General features: G+C 37.4%; 2 protein-coding genes across 6 annotated transcripts in view; one reads left to right on the top strand and one right to left on the bottom strand.

Annotated features, from left to right (window-relative positions):
- Positions 1-9,113, top strand: part of lrp8 (low density lipoprotein receptor-related protein 8, apolipoprotein e receptor) — a 161,073-nt gene extending 151,960 nt beyond the window's left edge. Inside the window, exons 18-19 of one of the 4 annotated variants that reach the window (XM_008406182.2) lie at positions 752-924; positions 3,535-9,113. In XM_008406182.2, coding sequence (XP_008404404.1) covers positions 752-924; positions 3,535-3,573 — 212 coding nt within the window. In that variant the 3' untranslated portion in view covers positions 3,574-9,113. Of the gene's footprint in view, positions 1-733; positions 1,428-3,534 lie in introns of those variants that run through there. The other 3 variants (XM_008406181.2, XM_008406179.2, XM_008406178.2) reach the window with 3 other exon arrangements.
- Positions 9,114-16,691: 7,578 nt separating this feature from the next.
- Positions 16,692-27,238, bottom strand: part of kank4 (KN motif and ankyrin repeat domains 4) — a 77,411-nt gene continuing 66,864 nt past the window's right edge. For both annotated transcript variants that reach the window (XM_008406176.2, XM_008406175.2), the window contains exons 6-10: positions 25,488-25,572; positions 25,165-25,384; positions 24,941-25,083; positions 24,091-24,291; positions 16,692-21,034 (exon numbers count right to left, since the gene is read on the bottom strand). In XM_008406176.2, the coding sequence (XP_008404398.1) occupies positions 20,927-21,034; positions 24,091-24,291; positions 24,941-25,083; positions 25,165-25,384; positions 25,488-25,572 (757 nt within the window). In that variant the 3' untranslated portion in view covers positions 16,692-20,926. The remainder of the gene's footprint in view (positions 21,035-24,090; positions 24,292-24,940; positions 25,084-25,164; positions 25,385-25,487; positions 25,573-27,238) is intronic.

The following is a 27,238-nucleotide window of genomic DNA, read 5'->3' as shown; positions in this document are numbered from 1 at the left end:
ATTACATTATCAACTAATGAATTATGCAGCACTCATATATTCCCAGGCCTGAACAATATATGGTTTATAAGGATTTTATTTCCCTAATTTGGAAATACATTATTGGTTTTATTAGTATTTTCTAAATATATATTTGCTCTGACAGTTCCTCTTTAGTCCTTTGCATGTCTATTTTCAAGAAAATACCAAAAAGCATACATAAAATGAAAAGCAGTCAAAGACTAAAGGCTCTCTGGAGGCAAAATATAAAGAAATTTGGGATGGTTTTAAAATGTTTGCACTGTATTGTGGTGAATTAAGTTAGAAGGCTCATTGTTTTTAATTTTAATTTTTTTTTTTTTACAGATTTTAGATTCAATTACTATTACTTTGGCGATGAGCAAATCCATGTATTTTTTTTCTACTGGTGATTTTTTTGTGTGTACTTTATTTATTCCTTAAAATATTTTTTGCAGTTTTTATCACAACTCTTGTTTAATTGCAGAAAAAAAAATACAACATTTGCATTGAATCCTTTTTGAAAAAAATAAGTAAATAAATAATTGATGCTTACTTTATTTTCTCTATTTAATTCTGTAAAAAGAACTAAAACAATGAGCCTTCAGCTGATAAAAGAAACGAAGCAAGCTGTGTTCATGTCTGTGTTAGTGCTTAAAGCGCCGCTCCGTGTCCCCTGGGCTGTGTTAACGCTCCCGCCGTGTGTTGTTGTTGTGTGTGTGTTAAACACATGCAGTCCCTATCCTTGCCACAGTGGTCATTGGATTGCTCTGCACCGGCGGCTACCTGGTTTGGCGCAACTGGCGACGCAAGAACACCAAGAGCATGAACTTCGACAACCCCGTGTACCGCAAGACCACGGAGGACGACGACGATGAGATTCACATCGGCCGGCACAGCGACTCCATCGGTCACGTCTACCCGCCAGTGAGTGGCAGCCACAGCCAGCCGTTCATAGCGCTTCCACTAGGGGGCGGCGTCACAGACAGTAACTCTCACTGGTACTCGGGGGCACCGATGCTTTCCAGTGGCAAATGAGGGCATACCAGGAGGGCAAAGGAGGTCTTTGGAATTTTTTGAGGATTCAGAGGATGCTCAAGGTTCCCCAGTGGGAAGAGAGAGCAGGCTCGCACACGCACACTTCCAGATGTTTACATATCATTTTTAAGTCACTGAGAGCACCAACTAAACACACCTATGTCATTCATCGGGCAATGTCCCTCACATTAAGCAGCAACATTCCCAATACCATCCCTCATCCCGTTTGTTTTTGCATTGTGGTAGTTGCACCGGGTTGCAATTGTGCTTCCTGTCAAAATTCATCTTCTTATCACAAAAGGAGCTGTTGAATTCAAGGTTTTCGTTTTTATTTTTGCAGATTAACTAGATGCTTTCCACTTCATAAACCCAACAATTTAAATCGATAATAACAAAAAATACATTATCCAAACCGTGGGACACCAAAGCTTAGGCACTCTGTTTTCTTTATGCAAAATATTATTCCAATTCGGACATTATTGAGGGAATAAAGTGGATCAGCTTTGCTAATGTCTTGAAAGCTGGACAATGGAGCTCCAGGCCTTCCCAGCTGTGCACGTCTGTTTTGTAATGACTGAGAAAATAATACTCAAAACATATAAAGAAAGCTCAAATCAGGACAAAAGACAGGCTGAAGCTAAATTGATTTCACTTTCCCAGCTTGAGTCCAATAACTTTTAATCTCCTCATCACAATCCACACAGCTAGCCTGTTGATTTCCTGCTGATGTGGATGTATTTCTAATTTTTCCAGCTCACAATTTATAGATGCAACTCTATAAATTAAGTTGTCATTCATTTCTGTGATTAAATTAAAAAAGAAAATCTCAAATATAGACTTATTACACACAGAGTGAAATGTTTTATGTGTTTGTCTATTTGCTATGATTATGGAAGCCCAAAATTTAGTAAACTAGAAAACTGGAACAAAAAAAAAACACACAAAAAAAAGACTTTTTGGCACAAAGTTGTAAAGTCCATGTTTAAAAAAAAAAAAAAAGTCTTTATTAATTAACAGCCTCCATAAGGAACATAAGCTCCAAAAAAATCATTGCTAAAGAATTTAGCTGACTGTGCAGAGTGGAGTATGTAAGTACTTTAATTGAAAATTGACTGAAAGAAAATTTGCTTGGAAATAAAAAWGGGCACAATCAACAGGGGTTGACAAAGAGTGATTTGAAGCAAGACCTGTTCAGCAGTTATAGGGAGATTCTCAAAGCTTGAACTACAGCTAGAGTTGAAGTTTTAAGGGCAGCAGCAAACACATGTATTGAGGACATGTGCTACCCCTGTCCCTTTCTCCATGGCTCTCCTGACCCAGAAGCAGCATCAGAAGCGCCTCATTATTTCATTTGAAACTTAGGTCCCAGAATCTGCGAGAAAAGAAGCACAGAGTCCAAACTCATTGAGGTCCAGTGTGATATTTCCACAGTGAAAGCAGCCATCTTCATGATTCTGTCTGCTGACGAGCACAGTTCTATGTGTCTAAGGGTGCAACATATCTTGTTATTGTTCCGATGTTAGTCCAATGTTTTGGGGAACTGAATGTTTGGTTTTAATTACCTGCATGACACGGTCATCAAACCTTACCAACGCAAACACATAGGTCACTGTTGTGTGTAAAGAATCTATATAATGTGAGATTAACTCTTTGAACTGATTAATGAAATTGATTAACTTCCCAAAGATATTCTGATTAATGAGGATGCACCTGTGCAGCAAAATGCATTATCAGGACACTCAGGATGTTTATTTTATGTAATATGTTTAGGTTGATAGGAAGACTTGTGCTAAGGATAGCCAAAACGTAATTATTGAGAGAGAAGGAAGTGGTGTGCTTTGATCGGTTGTCATGGTAACACTGATTCCTTTGTGGTGCTCTGTAGAGGAGGGGGGGGGGGGGGGGGGGGGGTGAGAATTGTGGGTATCCCTGGCACGATGCTAGAAGCATGCACACACACACACGCACACACACACACACACACACACACACACACGCAGACATAAAACAGGTGCACGATTAAGATTCAAGGACGAAAGAAGAGCACTGTTCAGTGAAGAGCAGGAGAGAGGCGACTATTTTGCTCTTTCCAGCAGCTTTTTAATCATTTACGTATGTAAAAATCTCCTTCGTTGTGTTTGATTTTTACACTTGATCTCTTTCTCTTTGTCTCGCCTTCACTTCTCTCGCCTCTTGTGTCAGGCAGGTCATGCAGCCCGAGAAGCCTTTCTGGTAAAATATGGGCCAGACATTTGCAGCCGTAAGCAAGAACGCTGCATTCCTGGTCTACTGTACGAGCAGCCAGGGAAGGAGGGAAAGTGGAAGCACATGATAATTAGGAAAGGTCAGGGAGAGGAGGGATAATTGTGAGGAGAAAGACCAGAAGAAAGATAAAGGTTGCATTTTTCCTTTGGTTTCCTTGTTGACTCTATTGTGTGGCTCTGTTTGTCTGCTCCCTCAGCCTGCTGTGGTAACCATCTTTTCATCTGCTGTTTACAGCGCGTGGCACTCAGTCTGGAGGATGATGGCTATCCCTGATGAGGGGGGGATGCAGCCTGCTCACCCCCCTCCCCTTCAGTCCCTTCCTATCCCTTCTCTCAGCACAGCCTCCRCACCACTACAATGAGGCCAGTACAACGCAGAGGGGAATGAGATGGAGTCCACATTTTGCCTCCCCCTTTTTAAGTAGCAAGGATAACTTGCACATCTCTTCTCCTTCTTTCTGACTATTACTACTAGGTACTACCACTTTCATTAGTGTCAGTTTAGTAGCCTCTGCTCCACTCCTCTCTTCCTCTTCTGCTGCTTCCTAACAGTAGTGGCGTGTGAAAATGCTGCTAGATGATATCCTTCACACTAACCTCATTTGAAAATTGAAGGCAAAGGCCGGTCACCAGAAGTGGGGGGGGGATGCCTCATGTTTTGACTGTTTTATTTATTTATGCGTTTTAAATATGTAATCCGCATCTGTCAGTGTGTAGTCCTAAAGGCGAGATTACTTGATCAAGTTTGCACAGTGCAGCAGAAGTCAAGGATGTCATATTTCCTCTGGTTTCCTTAACTTTACAAGTTCACAAGCCTTTTTTAAACTTTGAAAATAAAAGGCCATCTATTATTTGTACACTTGACATGTTGCGATGCTAAACATAGTTGAGGGGACAGGAGAAAAGAAAAAAGGGATGAGGCTGTCTGGATGTTTAGAGGTGGTTTTGGGGTGAAATAGTGGTGGAGGCAGTTTTTCTTTCTGGCTGATTTGTGCCTCCAGAAGGTTGTGCCCCAAGGTAAAAAGCAGCAAGGCAGACAGGACAATGGATTGTGGGTAATCCCCCTCTTTGTGTCAGAGGTATGCACAGAGTCAATAACGAGCTTGACTTGGCTGATTAGCTGTGATGGCTAGAGTTCATATATTTCTTACATTTTTCTGTTTGTGTTCCTTCTAGTATTTTACTTCCTGTGACTGCCTTGGATGTGAATATAGAGCTGCTACTCAGAAGCAATTATGCACAAAAGACGTCATTAATATTTTAAGATTTTAAAAGAATGTCCTGCTTTTCTATGTTATGATTTCTAGTGGTGTAATTGTACAGGGAAAGACATGTTTGAAGTTCATATTTCTGTATTTATCTTCCATTCAGGCGCAGATTAATTTCTTTTCCCCCAGTTTAACTTGCCTCATCTTAAAGTCGACGTATTATAACAGTTAGTGCTGAACTTCATTGACCCCATTTCCGTGACTTCCCGGCACTTTTCCCAGTACTATTCGTGGTGTAGCTACCTTCCTGTTCGTGCAACTGGATGAGGTGATGCAGAAAAACAGCCCACGTTTGAAAGACATCAGTCGCTGCCGTCGCCGAGCGTTCGCTCTGGTTTTGTGTGAGCAGATCAGTAGCACATCATGCTTGGCTGATCCTGGCACACTGATTTTATTTTAGAGATGGATAGGGAAGAAATGTGTGAGCCGGCGTAAAGAGCCGATCTTCCGTTGACTCGCCTCAAACGTGCTTCCAGCCCATTGAATCAGATGGAGTTTATGCCCACTGAAAACAGTAATAATTGCTCATTTCATGTTCCAGTTGTAAATAACTGCAGGCTATAATTATGGAAATGGAAAAAATAGCTGTTACAATAAGCAACTCACTTACTCTGGACATCATTCAATCATTTGATTCAAAGCATTAAAGATTTGTCTTCCACACCAATTGTTGAAAAAAAATCTAAATGTTTCAAATGTGAAGCAGCAAAAACTTGTTTGAATGGAACAACCTGCAAAAAATGACACACGGTCTTCCTGTGCTTGCTTACAGTACCGTAGACTGATGCCATGAATTCATTGAACTGTCATAAAAAACGGTTACTATTCAGGGATTTTTGTGGTTTTCCTTTTTTTTTTTTTTATTTTTGTTTGAGTTTTAAATAGCTGAAAGAAAGACAAGTTAAACAGAAAAATCTCTGTAGAGTTTATTTACCTGAATTCCAGCAGTGCTGTGACATTCTGTCACTCTCTTCCTTAGAAGGATTTTGCTCATTCCTGTCCAACTGGTTGATTATTTGACCATTCTTATCTGTAAGACAGGTGGAGTTTAATTGGTTGGTTTTCTGGCACAGACCTGACACCCCTATTGATGGTGTGGTGGGTTATTTTTAGTAATTGAGACAGGAATTTTAGACAAAACAGTTTTGAAAACTCACTTCCAAATTGTCCATTTCATTGTCAATGAGCCTACTTCCAATGCACTTAACCCTGCAATACATACTTATAGGTAACAAAAGTTACAAGTGTTCAGCTGTGGCTAACTCCAGACAGCTAATCTTGCCTCTTCTACACTCACACAGTTGCACCATAATAGTTTTTTTCTTTAATTGTAGACACTAGCTCAGCAAATTTAACCAAACCATTCTGTTCAGCCACATAAAATCATAATAATAATAATAATCATTGTATGCTAACTTTGTTTCTGCTGGACATTAATATCTAAATACATAGAATTTATTACAACTAGTGTTTGGGTTTTTACGTTTATTTTTTGATGAACTACAGTTATGGTTTGAAAGAGTGGACAGAGCTTATTCCATGTGCTATGTGCTGCATCTTCATCTTCTTGAAATGCCGTAGTGAATTGTTTCAGCTCATTGATTTTCTAGGATATAAGGACTATTTGAAGGTTCCAAACTCCTGGGTCCTCCCTACGTAGATCTGAGAAGAATGGTCAAATATAACCAGATTTGCTATTGCTGCTGCTTATCCATGTTTACTATAAGGAAGCGTCTAATTGGAAATGGTGTTATTGTGGCCTGTACATGATCTTATTCTCCAAATGCTTAAAGTGAACAGCAACTTTAAGAGGAGAAAAGCCCCAGGTCAGAGATCTTTGTAATTTCTAAGACCGAATTGGTCTCAGACTCTGCTGACAGGACCCTACGCTGAGTCAGCTCTGTCCTTTCTGTCCATGTTCGCCTCAGGACTAATGCAGTTCCATGCAGAGAATTTGCAGTTAGGAGGATAAATTGCTTATTTATTTAGCTGCCTGAGCGTGACATTGTGGGAAAGTTATTATTGCTACAGTGCAAAAGACAGATTGGCTGGTCCACTTTGTGGTCACCTCCAATCGAGCCGTCTACTCTGAAGGACACGATAAAAGTCCAGTCTCCAGCTTTGGCTGCTCATTTTATCAGGTAGTAATGTGGACGTATAGGTCAACCTGTGACCTTTGACACACCATTCTATACATACATATGGGGACCATTAGAGCAAATCAGTGCTCAAATTCCAACATTATTCATAATTTCACTGTCTGGCCAGCCCATAAACAGAAGGCAAAGGTTATAAGGATAATTTGTGCTTATATGCTGTGAGAGTTGATTCAGTTATTGTAATGTAGCTACAATGTCACATGGGTAATTCAGTTTTGGTTAGTGTTTTTTAGGGGATTATTCCATTGTGTTTAGTGCAACCACAGTGTTCAGCTGCTTTGAGAACCAGGTTGATATCTTGTGTTAAGAAACTTGAAATATACAGAGCAAGCAGCTTTTTTGTGCAACCCAGATTGGTTTTGATCATTTGTATTCATGTCAGTAGAACGTCTTGTTTTACTTCGTAGACGATTCAATCTGGGCTCTAAGAAATTTCATTTTGATTGTAAAGGTGTGGGGGGGGGGAGGGGAGCAAATTCCTATTTGCTGCTCCAGATGGTTTCTAGGTGACAGGGTATCCAAGAATAAAAGCCAGGTCTTCACCATGTCRAATAAATATTGTATGTACCTCCTCGGTAAAAACTACTAATATTAATATTTAACTTTTAATTTAAACACATAAATTTGTAATTTATTTTTAACAACTTGTAATGCATTTACTTTGCTTTTTTAAAAAATAGGTCACCTGAATTTCTGTTTAAAACCACTGGTGGTTTATTTATTATGCGTGTTGTTATCTCATCACACTAACTACTAACTTCCCTTATGACTAAACTTAGAAGTGTGCTACAGGGTTCACACCTATCTTGACTTCTCCTACTACCTTAAAATTTTTTGAGTGCTTTTGAATATCGCTCCTCTTCTTCATGTCTCATGCAATGGCAACAATCTTTCTTTTCCTTATCATACTAGTGAATTTACAGTTTCCAGCTTGGAAACGGGGGATTGTTCCACCCATCTTCATCTCAGTCATATGTTCTCCAACAAGGGCTCTCAGTCTTTTTGTTAACAGAATACACTGGAAGGTTAAAAGCACTGGAAGGAATAACACCGAAACCCCACAAATAACTTGGAAAAGCTTCAGAGCTGAAAATAAAACTTCTTTCCTGAATAAAAACCTGCAGACCACCAAACAATCAGCCAGAAGAAGAAGCAGCCTTCGCTCCAGCTACAATTTAGAACCGTGGAAGGAAATTCACTCCACTTGGCTGGCATTTAGCTCTCGTTGACCCTGTTGTTGACTTTTTCCTTAATCCACCGCTTCCTCTTTTTATTATGTGGGGTTTTTGGGCTGTGACTCCTCAACGTTTCAGTTCATTCCTACTTGTCATATTTGATCTACTTGATGTTTGATTACTTGAAGGGAAGCGTTCTGTTGACTGCGTTTTTCTACCAGCCAGCATTCAATGAAAGTTTGCGGGCAAGAAGGTTGTGGCATCCGTTTCGTTTTGATATAAATCATTGCAGACACCTTTTTGTCTGGACAGTCTATGTGTTGAAAAGAAATTCTCCTGCTTTTGTAAGAAGCACCCACCTGTATTTTTTTCTGAAAATTGTCGTCGCCTGCAAGGAAATGTAAAAGAAAATTCAGCGTCCATTCCACATGACAGGCATTTTTTAAACGCTGTTTGTTGCACAAAACTTTTCAAGAAGCCTTCTGCACTGTGTAAAGAGGTTACATTCTTAGTAGAGGGGGAGGAAATAAAGGGGTTGTGGGTGGGGTGGTGCTGGGGTCTGGCAGTTACAGACCAATGGTTTTGAATCATGAAGTGTAAATAATACGTTTTCATAAAGCAAAAAATTAAAAAAAAAAAAAAAATCCTTTTTGATAATGTTTTAAATGTATCTGTAAAAAAGGTGTAAATAAACTTTTGGGGTTAAAAAGGAGTGTAGACTATATATAAATTTATTTGTACACATGAGCACTGGGTTTCTTTAATATTTGATTATAACTAAAAATTAATAATCTGCCAAAGTGTTTTTAATTTTTCTCCTGTCTGTTCCATTTGTTTTATTTCACCTTTTAACAGCGGACTGTAGTATTTAATTCTCTGTAATTTAATTTTGTTGTATGTTTTTTTTTTTTTTTTAATGAGAAGGGGGTTATTTTAATTTATTGGTGCCTTGTTTTGTGCTCCTGTATACTTTCACTCTTTCCGTTTCTCAGTGTTGTGTGTCTGTGGGAGTTTCAGGGGGGATTAACTTGCAGGTCGGGGGAGGGAGGGGGGTCCAGTGGGTGGGTGGTTAAAATCTTTAGCAACTTCTGTACTTACATGGAATCTCTGTACTTTATGCCAAAATGGTCTCACTCACGTTTCTATGAAATCAAGCTGTTGATAAATCACTATATATTGATATATTAAATTTATAAAAACTGTCTAAACTTTCCCAGATGATTATTTCTTTTTTTCTGCATTTTCACATCAGAAAATCTGACACATCAGCATTTTTATCCAGTAGTCACCTGGTTTGAAACTATTAAAAGTAGCTTATAATCAGGGATATTGAAGAAATGTTCACAATATGGTGTTTGAACTGATATTAATAATTCACCATTTGTATGTGTTTGACATACAGGATATAATTTTTACTCCCCATTAGAAAAAAAGATAGACTCTTCATTTTAAAATATAAATCCAGAAATTAAAGATGTGGTAAGTACTCAGGATACCAGATCATCTGATAGATCCCTATTTTTTTTTGTATGAATTGCCATCAGGCTCCAGTGGGAACAGTCTGCGGACTTTAAGTGACCCGCATGCAGGGGGTCACATGTAACATGATGGTGGGTGTGTTTACAGCAGTAAAAATGAAAAGCAGCAGCAGTCCTCGCTTGAATGTCAACCCGGTTGAGCACATCACACTTTTTGAAAAGTTTCTAAAGCTCCAAGCCATTATACAAGGTGTCCTGATGGTAAGATTGAGTAATTACAGCCTCATGAATCCACAAATATTGTCTAATTTAGATGATTTTTCAACACGGTTGCATGTTTTAGTTTGTTGCATGGTTCAACACACCTAATGAATGTTAGTTGGACGATTTGAATCAGTTTTGTTGGAGCAGAGGAACAGCTACACTTGGCAGGACATCAGCCCTTGAGGACTGGAGCTGGACGCCTACGGTAGATCAAGGTATTTTGATGTATACCTTGATGTATTACCCAGTGAAAGTTCAGATTTAAATGGAATTGAGAGTCTGTTGTGAGATTTGAGAATGAATCTTCATAGATGCTCTTCATCCAATATGACAGAGATTGAGCTATTTTCAGAAAAATGGGCAAAACATTTTATCTCTGCACATACAAAACTGGTATAGACACAACCTAAACGTGTTCCAGCTGCAATTGGAGCATCATAATTCATGTAACAATTATAAATTGTTACATGAATTTAGAATTCATGTACCATATATATATACCAATGGTATATGGTACCAAATATACCATTGGTATATTTGATGCCAAATGTATGATTGGAGATCAGCATAAAGTTTGGATTCTTTCCAAATTTCAAAGAACTGCATTGACCGTCATATTTTTTTAAATAAAACAAAAGTTATTRAAAATGGGCCTCCTCCACAGGAATAGATTGAAGGGTGCCTCATTATGTTAAATAAAACTAGGTTAATAATGAGCTGTGGGACAGATGTGTCATCTACCCATCACTTCTGCTGCATTTATTAATCTTTCCGTTAATGTTTGTTGTGACACAAATCAACTAACATCATATAAATCACATTGGCAAAAAGGCTAAACTTTTCAGACGCTGCACATCTTTCAACAAACCCACTGCTTCTTAAGATGTTTGACGTAATCTGTAATGTGATTTCTTTAAGATGTTTTACCAAGATTGATTTCCAGGTCACATTCAGGCTAGATGCAACTCATAAAGCACAAAATATATATGTATTTTATTACTGCTTTCTAAGAGCTGACTCATCCATGAAGTAAACTTTTAAGAACAATTTCTTYATGAGATTAAATTACATAATTTAAGTGAATTTAAGCCATAGAGGTTACTGTGAAGATTTCTAAACAAAACTTTTCTAATTTTGGGGGATCTGTCCTTTATTATTTTTCCTTTTTATTTTATGTTCAGTAAAGATCGTGATTGAAAAAAGCCCAGGTTTATCCACCCTTTGTCTAGGTTGATTGACCTCTTGCAGGAAAAGACAACTAAAGTTAAAGCAACCGCTGACAGACTGTGACTGAAATAAGACTGAAATAAGATGTCCAGGTAAGTGCTGAGGAGTGWCTGTTCTTTGTTGGTCTGATGAATGAGGCACCATGCCGAGTCAGATCAGTGCAGGGGATCTCTGTGCCCTACAAGCCGTTCTTCTATACTGACGATTGTACTAACCGGGTCCTGCACTCTCAATTTGGACTAAGACTAAGAAAACATCCCATTTCACTTTTAAGACTTCAGAAGGGGTGCTTTAATTAGAATGCTGCATGAATKATATGCTATCCAGATATGCTCAATATGTCCTTTTTTCTGGTGTTCAAATAATTCACCAGAACCCYCAAAGAGTATTCCACAAATTCTGGCCTTTGTTGGCATTCTGCCTGCCAAACTTTAGTCTTGCGTTCATGTTTTTCTTGTGGACCGAAGGTTTCCTCCTTGCACAACTTGCATGATAATTCTTTATGTAGGGTTAGTTTTTCTTCTGTCCTACACAAACAGACACTTTGTCACTAAGGAGTTTTGTTTTTATCTCGTTTACATCTATGAAAAAACATATTTGGAGAGATTGTGGTTAATTCTGAGACTATTCTTAAATAGTAATGTTGGTTCTGTTTGATCATTTAACGTTATAACATTCATGATCTGCTGGTATATGAACAATATCATGTCAACAACAGACCATCCGTCATTTGTTTATGTCCAAACAGCGTTTATCACYGTTACATAAAAATCATTTTCAAAGTARCACTAATTATGTGCATTTCAGAATATATGTAAAACATATATAATCTTTGAAGAGCAGAGAGCATTTTGTCATGAGAAATTCTCAGAACTTGAATTATGAGCATAAGCACTTGAAGAGGTTGATTGCTTTGGTGTTTCTGCCTTCTGGTCAAGTGGGACAGGAGATGTAACGTCCAACATCCCATTAGAGATGGATGCTGACTGCCCACTGAAGATGGATCTACTGGAGGCAGCTGATGACTGAACTAGTTACAGTAGTACAAGACATTGTACTACTACTCATTTAAATCTGAACCTTCAACCAGATTTAAATGAATCACTGTTTTTCAGACACATTTATTTCATTTTGTCAGGTTGAATGCAGTGTTCAGATTTTCTTTCTTATTCTCTGAAGACGCAACAAACAACTCTTAGGTTTTCTTTTTGTTGCCGTTTATCAGAACCAGTGTTGCTTCTAAATTGTGTCACTTCTTTAAACACACTGTGTCCTCTACTGCCTCTGCTGGCTATGCCTCTCTTGATTCAATACAAATAAYCTGCCACTTCATGTTCTGGTCACCACATTTTCTGTTTAATGTATCAGCTTCGYTTTGCTTCGGTAAGTAAGCTTGGAATGCTTCTCCTCTATTTTCTCTTTTTCCATGTCTTTATTTATCTTCCTGAAATTAAAAAGTCTTTATTGTTTCTCTGTGTGTGTGAGAATCAGATTAATGATGTCTTTGGGAGCAATTTCACAAAATTAACAACTGAGGTGTTCCACAGCCATGAGAATACATCATTGATTCTGCTTTTCAGCTCTTTCCTTCGACCACACTTCTTCCTATGCAGTCTCCTCTTGTCCTCTCCTCCATGTTGCTTTCGGTCCATTTTATTACATCTCTCAGCATCTTTTTTTTTTGCTCCTCTTTTGTTGCACTTTGCTTTTCCTGGAGACCATTTGTTGTACTAGTCTGTGTTTCGACTTTGTCAAAGTTGCATCTAACAAGCCACATCTGTTCTCATGAAGTTATCACTATAAAGTCCCCGCCTGTTTAAAAATTCAGCCAGCACACGGTCACCCCTCCGCACCTCACGCCTTCCTCTCACGGATGACAGTTCCTATTATCTCCTGGATAATAAGTTGCACAGATTAGCCATGGGGCCAGACAGGGGAGCAGCGATAGGGCTCTGAGTTTGTGTGTTTGCGTGTGCATATTTGCTGCAGTTTGGGTGCTTCTGCCTGGATTTGATGACTACTTTGTAACTGTGTGTGCAGCTTTTCATGTTTGCCTGTCTGTGTTTGCCTGCGTTAATGGATTTCTCCCCAGTTGCATGTGCACATGTGTCTGTCTGTCTGTCTGTCTGTCTAGCCACATGCCAGCGCATGTGTTTGTGTCTAAATGACAGGAAGAGACTGTGTGCCTCCAGAGGGACTCACAAGAGGAGGAGTTGATGGGCTAAGTGCCATTAAGGGATAATTACAGCTAAAAAGTCTCTATGCTAACGAGGAATCTCATCATCACAATGCTGGCAGACCGAGAGGGCACAAAGAAGCATCTGCAATTCAGACCAAGAGCTCTTGTTTGTTCACTGCATGTGGTTATTGTTTATAATATGTTAATGCATTACCTTTCCTCTTTAATTGCATGTTGCACCAACGGTTGTGTTTGCACATGGGAATCACAACGACTCGTATTCATATTTTAAAGTAAGCATTCTTTTCAGATGGCATTTGCCATGATGCAGCCACACAAGTACACACAATACATCAGTTTAATTGTCCGGTGAAGGCTCAGTGGGAGTTGAGTTTAAGGGCATGCACTTCTGCACACAGGGATGCTTCTAATGGGTTTATCTCTAATCTAAGTCAACATGAAAGTCTGTGAAAAGTGTTACCCTTTTGTCTTGCAGATGTTTTATCCACATATTTGGGTGAAATTAATTAAATGTAAATACCTGCCGGGACCACCGGTGAGGTAGCTTGGAGCGGGATATTCCACAAAGCTGATTTTGCAATCCGTGCGTTGAGCCTCATTTCGTACTCCCTTGGCATGCAAACAGGAGCTGATGAGGATGGAGAATCATCTTTACTCATTATCGTCTCTTTTACCATGTTGTCCGTGGGAATACTAAATGTTTGCTTGTGTGTGTTTGGTTTGAAAAGATTGTCTTTCAGTTTGCTTACGTGGATTTCCACTGCCAAAATTTGCAAAACCAACACTCCCTGTTAATTTCAGCTGAGTGCAGATCTGCTTTGGAAAACAAATCTTTCTTGATAAAACAGTTTCTAGTATGGCATTATTAATCAAATCTATCCAAGCTTGATTGGTTATAGTAAAACTTTATGAGGCAGTAAGCATTTGATAACAGTTGTCACCAACTTGTATGGCACAGCAAGTAATTAACCTCACAGTGTCTCACATAAGGCTAAGTGCTTGTCTGGGTAGTTTTTTTCTTCCCCCTTATATCAATTAAACTGATCCCTTCCAACGAGATTTTTAATTTGTTGTTCACTAAACCACTCCAAAACATTCTTTAGGCTTCTGTGAGTCATTCAGATGTGTTTTTAATCAGTTTGAAAGTTGGGCAAATTCATTCTTCCAGAAAGCACACACTCTTCTCCCTCTTTGCAAAAGAAATGTAGACATTCTGCTGACCCTGCCTAAATAGATGAAATAAATAAATTTAATCAAATGGGACAAGTGCTTAGCAAGCATCAACAAAACAATGGTGGACTAAAAGCACCCCAAATCCTGCTACATCAGCACAAATATTAATTTGTAAGAGTTTAGTATTTAGAGAGAACAGATGGCACAACTTAAAGTCAACATGCATCTTTGAAGCTCTGTGTGAAGTCATTTCTTTGGAGTTGCCATCTTTCCTTGTAGCTTACACTTGCCCAGTTTTCAGAGTGCACAACGATTTTATCCACTTTTCATGCAACCAACAAGCAGCAAAAAATCTAAGTTAATAGTGATGATTAAGTTCTCAACAGTTATGTGATGTTTGTCTTGGTTTGGAGTTAACAAGACCTTCCCTGATTAATGCTGATATGATGTAGCTTATCATATCAGGCTTAATCACAAACTCAATTCTAAAATGTTATTTTTAATTCATTTATTATGCGAACCACTAATAGTTAGAGCTAACTGTTTTTGATGCATTTTTAATTAGATCATTTTACATCTTTTTTATGTCTTCACTTTCTCCTCTAAAAAAAGGCTCCCTTGCACTGGAAATCACAAGTTCACAAGTCTTCAGCTTCTCCTAAAAAGCCAAACTAATTAAAATTACCGCCATGGTAGTAAATGTATGATATGAATCTTATCTTACGACAATGCCTGATTAGTTGATTAACGAGTAATGCTTGCTCAGTAGGTAGTGTGGCTCACAGGTCTTTATTTTTGGGGGTTGGATGTTAAAAAGTTTTCTTATCACTACTGTTGTTTCCCGCCAGATCTTAATCTTTGAAATAAGTTTTAATAGCTGACACATGATGTTGACAATTCTCACTTTTCAGGACTCCTTTTGTTCCTCTGTTTGTAACCCACAGTAACACACCACCACCTGCTGGTCACATACTTTCATTACACCAGAGTCCTTACAAAAATCTTTATTAGGAAACATTTGGCCAAACCTTCCTTTTTAGAACATCTGTGGATGATTTAAAACAGACTTTTTGCTTAAACAGAATGTAATAATTGACTTAGTGGAGTGTAATAATATATTAAGTTTAATGCAGTGTTTAGTCTGAGAATATGGGGGATTTCCAAGACTGTCTCCCATTTTCAACAATTCTATTTCTAGCATCATAAAACATAATATAACCATTATTATTATTTTCTACATTCAAGTCAGTGTTAAAAGACAGGGCAAGATAATTATAATTTTTTATTGATTTGGACAGAGTCATAAATGTTGACATTTTATTTTAGCATTTGCAAATAAATAAGATCACCTGTGAGAGGGACAGTGCATAATTTAAAATATTGATTTTATTTATTTTTTGTCAGCAGCTCATGAAAATTTACTTCATCCCTCATTTATTTAATTAAAATGAAAATCAATATTTTTGATACATTACTGTTGTGAAAAGAAAGGCATGCTTTGAAGAGCCACCCCGTTTTCTTTTGGGGACTTAAGCAGAATTTCATCAGGAAACCAACCTCAAGTTAAGCCTGGTAGCAGTTACAGATCCACTGGTCGTCATTTAATTCTCTTCCTCAGAAATATTTTTCAGTTTTGCATTTAGCAGTTATTTTTAAGTAATAACGCATTAATGAAATTATTATATTACAGATTGTATTTTGCATGAGAAATCATGTAACAGTGGCAGCACATTGTCAACCTGTCTATCTGCAAGAAACCCTTAAAGACCCAGAATCTCCAATCCTGGCATCATTAGTTTGCTTACCTACTGCACTATTTTTTAAAAGGCTAAATGAAACTGTTCTGTGGATGTGTCCCTACTTGTTCTACAAAAATATTAGAGAATAAACAGGAACTTATTTAGTAATTTTCCAACAGCAGTCACATCACAGGTGACCAGGCGCCACTTATCTGGACAATATGAGAGAAAAAGTCCAATTTTAATAGTATTCACCAATATACTTGTGACAAGTTACTATGAAAATCCTGTAGGAAAATATCTGGCCATCAGTTTGAACCTCAAATTCAAATACACTTAGAGCACACCAGCAAGTACAGCAACTTCAGAGTCAATCAAAAGTAAAGAAATTAGGGTTTTGTCCCATGAAGGGTGTCTGAGCAGAGGAGAAAGATGAAGATAGAGATGAATGATGTTTCTTTGTTACAGTCATTGTTTGGAAAAAGCCTTTACAGTACCTTGGTTTTATGGTTCTCTGTTTCTTCTCTCTTTCTGCAGATGTAAATGAAAACTTCTTTGATGTTTTCTTGTACTCTAATTGTCCTTTCCCTCCTCTATTCTTATATTCATTCTCCATTTATTTCTAATAAAATGTATATTCATATCAAGTGAGAGCTACGCTGTCGGACAGTACATGCAAAAAAAAAAAAAGAAGAGAAAAATCATTTGATCATTTTTAAAATATTTATTTAGAAGTAGTTCTCTGGTCTGTTAGATATAAGCTTGTTTCACATAGAATATTACAGAAAAGTAAATATTTTTATTTTTATTTTAATCTGTATTATTTATGGGCTCTCAGATTGATATTCAAACTAGGGAGACATCGCCCTAATAGGTCTGCAGGAGATTCCTTTTTGCTGATTTCCTAAACATTTCCAAATTGGCCTGATGGGCGCACGATAATCCACAACTTTATCAAGTCACACATTATCACAAACATCCAACCAGTAAAAGTGAAATAATGACAGTCCGGTTCCCTTCGAGCACTATTACTTGAATATTTGTCTCCATGCATACATAATGTTGTCATATATTTATATATATATATATATATATGGTAAAAATATAGCATTTAGAATAAATACCTCATATAATTATAAGACTGTCAGACAATACTTGTTATATATTTTTCACAATACTTTATATACATGTATTTGGCTGGATTTACAGAAGAAAACACACAAATTTGACCCCAGGTGGAACAAAGTTGATTTCAGGTCTTTGGTGATCAACCAGACGTGAAATCGTACAACATCTGGGTCACACACTGGATTAAACATAAATTTCCATAAAGATGTGTAGGCACGGAAGACCAGACACTTCTCTCGGCACGGGTTTGACGTCCCGCAGCTATGCAAAAGGAACATTTATTTATACATTTCTCTTCTAATCTGTAACTGTAGCACATCGAATAATTAATGCTACATAGAAATATGTGCTATTATTTAGTCCATTTGTAAAAAGTTATGTTTCATGTAAATTCTGACTTTATATATATATTCATACAAATAATTCTTTTTTTTCAAATTACAGTTATAGTCCCAATTCTGTGCCTACTTTTGATTTAGTTTACAGTATTTGGGATCGATGGTGTGACCGCAATGAAAAGAAAATTAGAATACAACAGATCTTAGTGGCATGTCAAGAAAGCAATTAAATGTATTATTAAGGAAAACTAATGAAACTGAAATCAAGTTTTAGAGATAAGTAAGGCCTAAATGTTGTTAAAGTAACAGTTGTTATGTTAATCTTGTGCTAGAAATCCTCCAGTTTGATTAATTGCCTGAAGTTTTCCCTCATCACAGAAACTGATTTTGTCATGCAGATTGGATTGCTACTTATATATTTATTACCTTACATGACAATATTCGACTTGTAGCTCCAATGACTCTTGCAAACAGATGTTCCCCAACATAAATCAGATTTAACAAGGCCTCATTAACAGCCCTCCACATTTATTGGCACCTCTGGCAAAGACATGTTTAAAGCCTTAAAAAAAAAATCAGTCTTTAATTGAAGTAACATGATCTGACACTAAACATGTTAAATAATATCACCCCTTTCTATTTGTCTGTACTTTTATTCAGTGAGGGGAAAATTTTGCTTCAGGGAATAATTATTTTCAACGAAATGGCTGTGAGACACCAGCTCTCCCTCAACAGACAAAACCAAACAAATTCTTAATATAAGATTTTCTCACAACTAAATCAATGTAAGATTATGCCACTGCAATTAGTATTTAATTTATTTTAAGGCTTTTCATACAGTTTTACCAGAATTCCGTAACTGACATGACTTGTATTTATTAATCCCACTAAAGGCTAAACTGAGGTAAAATAATTAAATGTATTATTTAAACATTTGCTGAATTATTATTTCCATCTTATCCCCTTTGATCATGTAAACATTGTTAGATGTTTGGCATCTGCTGTGGTCACTGTGGAAGGAATGTTTCATTGTAAACATTTCATAAGACCACACTCCTGCAAGGAGCTGCATTAGAAAAGGCTCCACAAATGAACATCTGTTTCCCTGGAAAATAAAACCTCAGCTCTAGAATAAGAACGGTTATCCATTTAAGGCTGCACYAGAGTCCCGTACATAATATTTTTTATTGCTTCTTATTGCAAACAAAACTCCCTGCTGAGGATTTTAATATGTCTGGTCTGATGGGTAGGAGAGCCTAATGAACTAAGCTCTACAATCTAAAGACCGCTTCATCACCAGGACTAATTTAAAGTCTTTAGACGTATATTTGTAATAAAGTTAAGTCTTGCACTTGTCATCCATGCAGGGTTAGTTAAAACTTGCTACATTTTCATTCTTTTGGAATGTGTCACAGCCAGCCCAACATTCATTGTGCATTCTGTACGTGTTGCATACATGGTTAGAACAATCACACAAACAGCCCTCTATATGTATATATAAACAGATATATATTTATATAGACATATATATCTATCTATGTAAATAGAGAGACATATAGATATATATCACAATACTGGGTGCACCCCTTGTATTTTGTTAGCATTCTATTTTACCTCTTGATGGGACGACACAGAAGGTATAACACTTTGATATAATGTAAAGTAGTCAGTGTACCACATGTATAACTGTGTGTTTTCTGTCCCCTCAAAATAATGTTAGTTATGAGCAATGGCTTTTTTGGCAAAGTCATTGCCAACAAAGGTGAGAATACCCTCAAGTGAAAATGTCCAAATTGTGCTAAGTTAGCCATTTTCCCTCCCTGGTGTAATGACCACGTAAGTTGAGTGCACATGTTCTGCGTTGTATCCAGAGGTTGCCTTTTGAAAACCGACCTATGGGTGCTATCACTGCTGCAGATGGTGTTGGGGTTGAGTTCAGCCTGTCAGTGATCAAACCATATGGTGCATCTAATTGGTCTGTGCTCCCAGAAGGTACTCTTTTCTAAAGAAGATGCACAAGAAATTCAGCAGCCAGAGAAGCAGATGGTAACCATGTTCCTATGGTCTGATGAGACCAGGATAAACCTGCTGGTTTAACCTCACCTGGTTGTGGCAGCAACCACGTGAGGAGTAAAAAGACAAGTGTGTCGTGCCTACCGTCAAGTATGGCAGTGGGTGTATCACGGTTTGAGGGTGCACAAGCATTGCTGGCTGTGGGAAGTTTCATGATCCTTTTCCTTCGAAAACTCGGCCACAAGGCAGTATTGCTGAACCAGACCGAAACCCTATTAAATTAAGAGAGTTAAGACAGTACAGAAAAATGAGGGAGGCCACATGAAATGTTGGCACTTTGGTCATAATTTGAACATTTTCACTTGGGGATGCACTCATTTTTTTACGGGATTGTAAATTTACTGGGATACAGAAGCTGTAAAGTGGCTACTGAACCCTGCTTCAGTATGTCGTCAGTGTTGTCCCATGAAGAGATATAATAAAATATTTAATGTAAAATAGGATTTACTCACTTTTGTGAGATACTATATATTTATATATGTATACAGACAGCTGAGGATCACAAACAGTATTACAACATACTGGTTTGTGACGCTATATTTAAAACAGCCAGTAGGGGGAGTAACTGTATTAGCATGCAGCTCAATACAATCTCTTGACTTGTCTTTTCTCAGCCTCAATATATTGTTATAAAAAATACTGAATTTCATTTTAGACTAAACCATTTGTTTTTCAATAACTCACAAATGATGATCACCCATGAACCACGTGAAAAACATGACCACTGTGGAGTAATGATTCATTATTTGATGTCACTTCTTTTATAACTCCGTGCTATATAGTTTCCAGGAGTTGAATATATTCATATTCACTGTACACATACACAGTAAAAAAAAGTGCAGTAGAAAATACAGTCTCTGTTTGTATGATCATGTCATTCTGTTAGAATAATATTCTGTATATAAGATGCTCTCAATAATGGCTTATGTCCAAATATGGAAAAAAAACAATGTCAATGTGATTAAAGAAAATAGAAATTATGTTATATTTTATATATTTGAAAGGTAGATCATGTGCTTAGTATTTTGCTTTAAGAGTTAGTTTATATTAAGATGCAGCAGTTCAGAAGTTCTCTCCCGTATGTTCCTTTTTTTTTTTATTCTCACCCTGTTCCCTGCTGGCTCCAATTGTTGCCATAGCAATATGTTATTTTAACTTTGTTTAACCCTCATTAATCATTTCATTAAAAAAAAACAAAAAAAAAACACGACATTATAGTCGAGGCATAAAAGAAACACTCTATTCCCAGAGGTCATAAAGGCAGCCCCATGCTTATCTTCATAAAGCATCATATTCAGTATTTACTTTTGTTTTTTTGTTTTTTTTCCCATTCTGTTGGTGGGAAGAGGATCGTGGAAATAGAGGCAGATGTTGACCTAGAATGGTTTGGAAAACAGTGTAGAACTCAGAGGAGGTCTGCAGCAGACATGGGCTCAGATGCATGGGATTTTAGAAGATTGATGATGTCTTGATGAGCAGCTGCTTCTGCCACCGACAGGGCTGTTTGTCCATTCTGGAAAAAAACAAATAGAGATGCGATGTTGACTTCACATAGAACACGTTGCAGTGGCCATCATAATCCTCACAGCGGCAGTGTTGTACTAGCTCACACTTACAGGCTCAGAGAATAATTGATCTGCTCTGATTAGAACGTGAGACCACGCTCATGTAAAGCCTTATGATTCTTATCTTTTGCTGAAAGGCTTAATAACAGCTAAGATTTTTATAAATGAATCATAGTCTCAAACATTAATCTATGTAAAGGAAATGGCAACTACAGTTAAACAATTACAACAAAAACAGACACAAATATACTGAAATCACTCTTAGAAATAGAAACATTTTGAGTGGACTAAGAAAAATAATGCTTATTATATATTTTTTAAATTTGTTCATTAAGATTACTGCCATAATTTACAAAAAACTCACCAGAAAAATACATAACACAATTTTTTTTTATATCACTATGCATTCAGCTGCTTTGGTAAGCAATATAACACTCTCACTAATATAAGCACTTTTCTGTATTCAATTAAGCACCGTCATATATTTTAAAGTCATACAAATGTTTTGACAACATTTCAGAATTATGGTATGATTCTGTAAGTTTCAAAACTGTTGTATTGTTAAGGAAGATACTGAACAAACATCTCTATCTTTTGCCTACTTTCCAAAACAGAGGTAGGTTGGGGGGATGGGGATAAAAGTGCATTCAACAAATACAGAAGAATGTTACATTTCTTAAGCATCTGCGGTAAAAGTAAAAGTCTTTTTAACAGCTGTGGTGCTATACAGAAATAACTCGGCTGAAATCAAATGGCCACTTGTTCTTGTTTATGTAGAAGCTAACATTAGCACTAAAGCGCAGCGAAGTGGAACAGGAAGCTAGAATAGTAGCATAGGAAAATTCAGATGACACATTCCTTCAGAAGGGGGGTGACTAAAAGTTGTCACATATTCTGTGACAATGCAGTCACTAAATATGTTGCATTATTATGGACCAGTGCTAAACACATAATCTGCATAATCTAACTGGGGAAAGCTTCCAATCCACCTTGTGGCAGTCGAAAGAAATAGCATCTTCACTCAGTCAAAAAAACAAAATTGCATACAATATTCTAAACAACCTATTGCATAGATCCTAATCATTTCTGTTCTGAAACCAAATATCCCATTTTTCACACTTATGTGCAAACTTGCATTAGTTTAACACAACAATGTAGATTTTTAAGACCTGCTTCAAATTCATGTTCATGATTCTTTTACTTCTTTTTGACATACAGTGTTTGAGGCACAGTTCACTACTGCATGATGTTATCAAGGGTACTGCTGACAGTTAATAGGCACGATGATAAAAGTTGCCCCTGCAGTGACTCAATCTGCCAATTATGATTGCATATTTAAGTGTCCAACATGCAAAACCACACAAATAAGTAATGCTTGCTGCTGATTACTTTTGTAAATTATGTATGCAAAATCTGCCCATAGTCCCCCGTAAAAAGGAGGGAAAAAGTTAGATGTTTGTGTGCATGTTATCAAGCATTCAAATCATGCTCCACTAGCAATTTAGTACAAATGAGAAAGCTTATTATGAGCCTGTGACCTTGCGGTTAACGGTCTCTGTAACCTGCAGCTGAGAGAACAAATCTCTCTGAACGCAGGCACTTGGAAAGCCATATCTTTACACTCGGAGAGATGTTGTGTACTTGACACCGAGACATCAATCAAAACTAATAGAGCAGTAAATTTCCCCAGATGACACCCCAGACAATGTTCTGCGGTAATATTTGTAACTTCTTACATCTATCAAGCAGCGAGTCATGGCAAGTTTTTCCTCTAATCAAAGGCTAGATATCAGTTGATAAATAAAAAGAAATGAAAGCAGTTGAAGCTGCATGCTGAGAGAAAAGTCAAGCACAGGGAAAATAGTTGCCTCATTCCAGGGTGTATACAGTCTCTATTTCATATTGTGTTGTCTGAYGAAAGAGACTGATTTGAATGCAGGTAGTGTAATTCAAAATKGTTAGAACAGAACAGCTGCTTTTCTTCAGATCGTGTTTCTTTCAAAATASKATCTGTACTCACTTGATACTAAATACAGCTAAACATTGACTTGTGGTACAAATGTGGATAGTGGGAGKAATGATAGGTAGGCTTTCATGTGTTTATGGTTTTCTATATTTTACAGTTTATTTTRGTATCACKTTTGTGGCTCCAGCCAACAAAGGTAATTGCAGGATACTTATGAGAAAAAAAATGGCACAGAAAAAATAAAAAATATCTATCTGAGCCAGCCATGGCAACAGCTTTAATAAACTTAGGACCACACACATAAAAGATCAATGTCGAGTAACAAAATTTTATATGTGTAAATCGAAGAGAAGAAGTCACATGATCAGTAATCTAATWAAAAAATGTAATAATTATTGTTGAAGTGAAACAGTGAACTAATTTAGATTAAAGACTACGTCATGCCCTGTGTATAAGAGTGGATTCATTTTGAGACCACCGCTGAGTCTGTCTCTGCGCTGTGTTTTATACATGAGACATTTCATGTCCCTGAGCTATGTAGCTCCCCGTTTCTTTTCTGTATCAACTATGCCATGCCTCACTGCATCCACACTGGCCTTACAGTGGCAGTGCAGGAATATTTGGGTGGTACATTATGGTCTTTCACTTCTGCTTATGTAAAGAACTGCATATGTAAGGTGAGAGAAGTCTTATTGTTACGGTGATCCATTGCTGGATGTTTACCCTTACTTTTACCTTTAAAGACTTTTTTTGAAATATTAAACTGCATCCAGTTTCCTAGATTCAGAAAATGAACTTATAAATATGGTCCTCTACATCCAGACTTTATTTATGGCAGCTCAGTAGCCAGGGATTTTACATATCTGACCAAAACCTTAATCTCCTAAATTTACCTTAAAAATGCACAAAAAACACAAATGGTGGTTGTTATTCTGGTATTTTGTGGTCCAGGAGCAGAACTGTTTTGAATTCACCAGTCTAAACTCTGACATGTTTTCTACTTACAACTTATTTTAGTTTTACATTGTAAAAGCATACCTTATCTGTGAGTCTGATATCACAGCGACCTGTCTCCAGCAGCAAACAAGCAATGTGCGTGTGTCCATGCTCGGAGGCACACATCAGGGCCGTAGATCCCTCACTGTCCTGTGCATTTACATCTGCGCCGCAGCTCAGAAGCAGCTTCACCATGGCAACGCGACCGTGGCTCACTGCAAGCATGAGCGCGGTCTGGCCAGCCTTGAGAATGAGAGGAAGAGAGAAGTCAGATTAGAAGTTAACAGAAGGAAAACATGGGGATGGGGATGGAGTTTGRGAATCTCAGTACAAGAGAGCAAGTGACAGCCATGTTTCTTTTTTTWWKRAAARRAAMMWWAAAAAAACAAATGAGAACAAACAAATGAGAAAAAACGCATAAGATTKKAAATTAGGGAAAAAAACTATTAATATCAATTATTAATCAAGTGCCTACAGACTATCTTTGCAGGGTCTCTGAAGRGCCGGCACCTAGCAAAAGATGTGCTACACCCCGGGAAAGACTGCCAGTCCATSACAGGGTAACACACAACCATACACACTCAACACTCACGCCTAGCAGCAATGTAGCGAGATCACTTAACCCAGTGTTCATGTTTTTTTAGACTGAAAGGYTCCAGGCCAGGATTTAAACTAGTGACCTTCTGACTGTAAGGCAACAAATGCATGTAATGTTGGTGAACCCTTTGGCTTTTGAGATTCTTGTGCAGAAAAAAATTGCAGACACGTGTTGTTTTTTTTTCAGGAAATGTAAATTATTCCTGCAAAATAAAAACAACGTAAAGCCTAGAAAACCACCTTTCATCTTTTCACAAGCCACATGTCACTTCAAGCGTATGCTGCACTCTGTCACCTGTCTGGAGCGTGAGTTGACATCGCCAAGTTTTAGCAGCTGCTCGGCCACCTCTAAATCATCTGGGYTTTCAGCAGCGGTCAGGGCAGCCAACATCACTGGAGTATATCCCGCYTTATTCACATTATCTGTTTCACAAAGACCTAGAAGAATGCAAGCAGTTACAAGCAGTTCTATTTTGAATGTAACTGTTAGTACAGGTGAGTGTGTAAGGCTCAGCTCACCAGTGTCTAGCAGCAGCTTGACCACAGGGAAGTTAGAATGAGACACACTGTAGTGGAGGGCCATATTCCCATTACCGTCAGTCAAGTTAACAACATATGGCAGGAGAGTGGGGGTGGTCAGTCCCACTTGTCTCAGGTATAATCTGACTGTATCTGCCTGGGAGTCTTTCTGGCTCGAGACCCTGAACCATTCCTGATAAAGMACCACCAACACCTGACGCTGTGGAGAGACGTGTATGTTAAAATTAGTCTATATTATGAATTTGCATTACGAAGAAAAAAARAWATAAAAGAAAATACAGTAGAGTCAAAGAAAGCTTTACCATTTCTTTATCTGGAGATGAAACCTCTTCCATTCGATCCTTCACATACACGCAGGCATCAATGAATCCTTTATCTACTTTCTCCCTGTAAAAACACGACACATTGAAGAATACTTTTGACAAATCCAAAGTAGTATCAGTTAGCTCRCAAAACATCTGATTTTCCAGCTGTTTTCTGCTGAGCTTATTTCCCTGGTGTTCAACGTGGAAAGGGGATGCAGCCTGTTAAAGTTTGCATTGACTGTTGAGTAATTTCAGTTTGAAATACAATCAGAAAATAACTTCAAAGAACCCTTCAAAGAAAATTTTGTCACACCAATTTAACTTTAATGCATTTTATATGGATTTTATGTGACTGAGCAATACAAGAAGCATATACTTGTTCTATAAAAGGAAAATGATGAATGGTTTTCAATGCCCTGTATAAATAAAGGTTTTGAGTGTGGCTCCAGTAAAAGCTAATTGTAGCTGTTCAGTTAGTTCTTTCACAATGATCAACTTCTAAACTGCATCTGAGGTTAGATTTAGCCTGAATATGAAGAAATGTCTTCATTCTAACAGAAATTTGTTTATTGTATAGACTCAAAGGAATCAGACTACTTCTGAATAAATAACTTATTAAATACTGTCCTCTGATTCCTGGCAGCATAACTATGTACCAGTTGGTGCAGTGGACCACATGCAAGTTAGGTATGCAGCCAATTAAAATGAGAAGAAAATKATTGTTTCCATTTCAGATGGAAACATCAGCCTAAATTCGCTGCCTGAGACAATGTGTGGGAACGACTGTTTTTTACATGCTTGTGTTCATACTAAAGTTAGTGGAAGGAAATGTGAATTGAGTATATACTTTTTAAACAATTTTTAAGTCTTTATATTACAGATGACAAGTGTTCTATCTAAATTAGATTTTTGCTCTGAGGTGTTATGTATTGTATGTTTAGAGATGGTATTCCACATACCGTGGTTATTACAAGTACCTATCTGAGCTGTAGTTGTATCTACCATCACAAACCAGCATGCTCACTCTCCTCTGTCCTGAAGGCAACAATACCTTTTTTTCTATATTTTCTTGGATTGAACATTTTCTCTCTTCTTTTGAATCATTCCCCATCTACCTTAGAGATGGTTATGTGTGAAATCCCTTGGGATTCACCTTGGGATGGTCTGGGTTTTTCTCCCAGACTCTTCGATGAAATCTTGTAGTGAAAGACGATGTACAGATGAATTGAATTTCCTAGCATTTAGCACCATCCATCTTTCTTTCCACTCTGACTGGCTAACTTGTCCCTGCTGAGGAYAGGTTAGCATTAAGCTGCCACCTTTCATGTGTTCAGGGTGATCTGCTTACATGTAGAACACGTAAGCCATAAAAAATGTAAGGTAACACTTTATTTGAAGGAGGGTGAATRAGACTKTCATGACACTKTCATAAACATGACATAACACCTGTCATGAACATGAATAAGCCTTCATGAATATTTATGRCTGTTGTCATAAAGCGTCATTCGGTAAATTATGATTAATTATGTTTAAACTTTACTTTTAATAACATAAAGTTACCTAATTTTTAAAGTGCAATCAGTAATACTTTTATAACAAATTTAWATCARTAATGATTTCTTGGTTAATGTCAAGTTGTCATAACAAAGACATTTTGAATAATGTCAASTTTGTATTAAAAGTCTCATAATTTACCKAATGRCRCTTTATGACAACAGTCATAAATATTCATGAAGGCTTATTCATGT

This window comes from Poecilia reticulata, linkage group LG4 (assembly GCF_000633615.1).
Source record: "Poecilia reticulata strain Guanapo linkage group LG4, Guppy_female_1.0+MT, whole genome shotgun sequence".
Classification (NCBI taxonomy): domain Eukaryota; kingdom Metazoa; phylum Chordata; class Actinopteri; order Cyprinodontiformes; family Poeciliidae; genus Poecilia; species Poecilia reticulata.
Note: the sequence above shows the minus strand (reverse complement) of the source record. Positions and strands in the feature narration are given on the sequence as shown.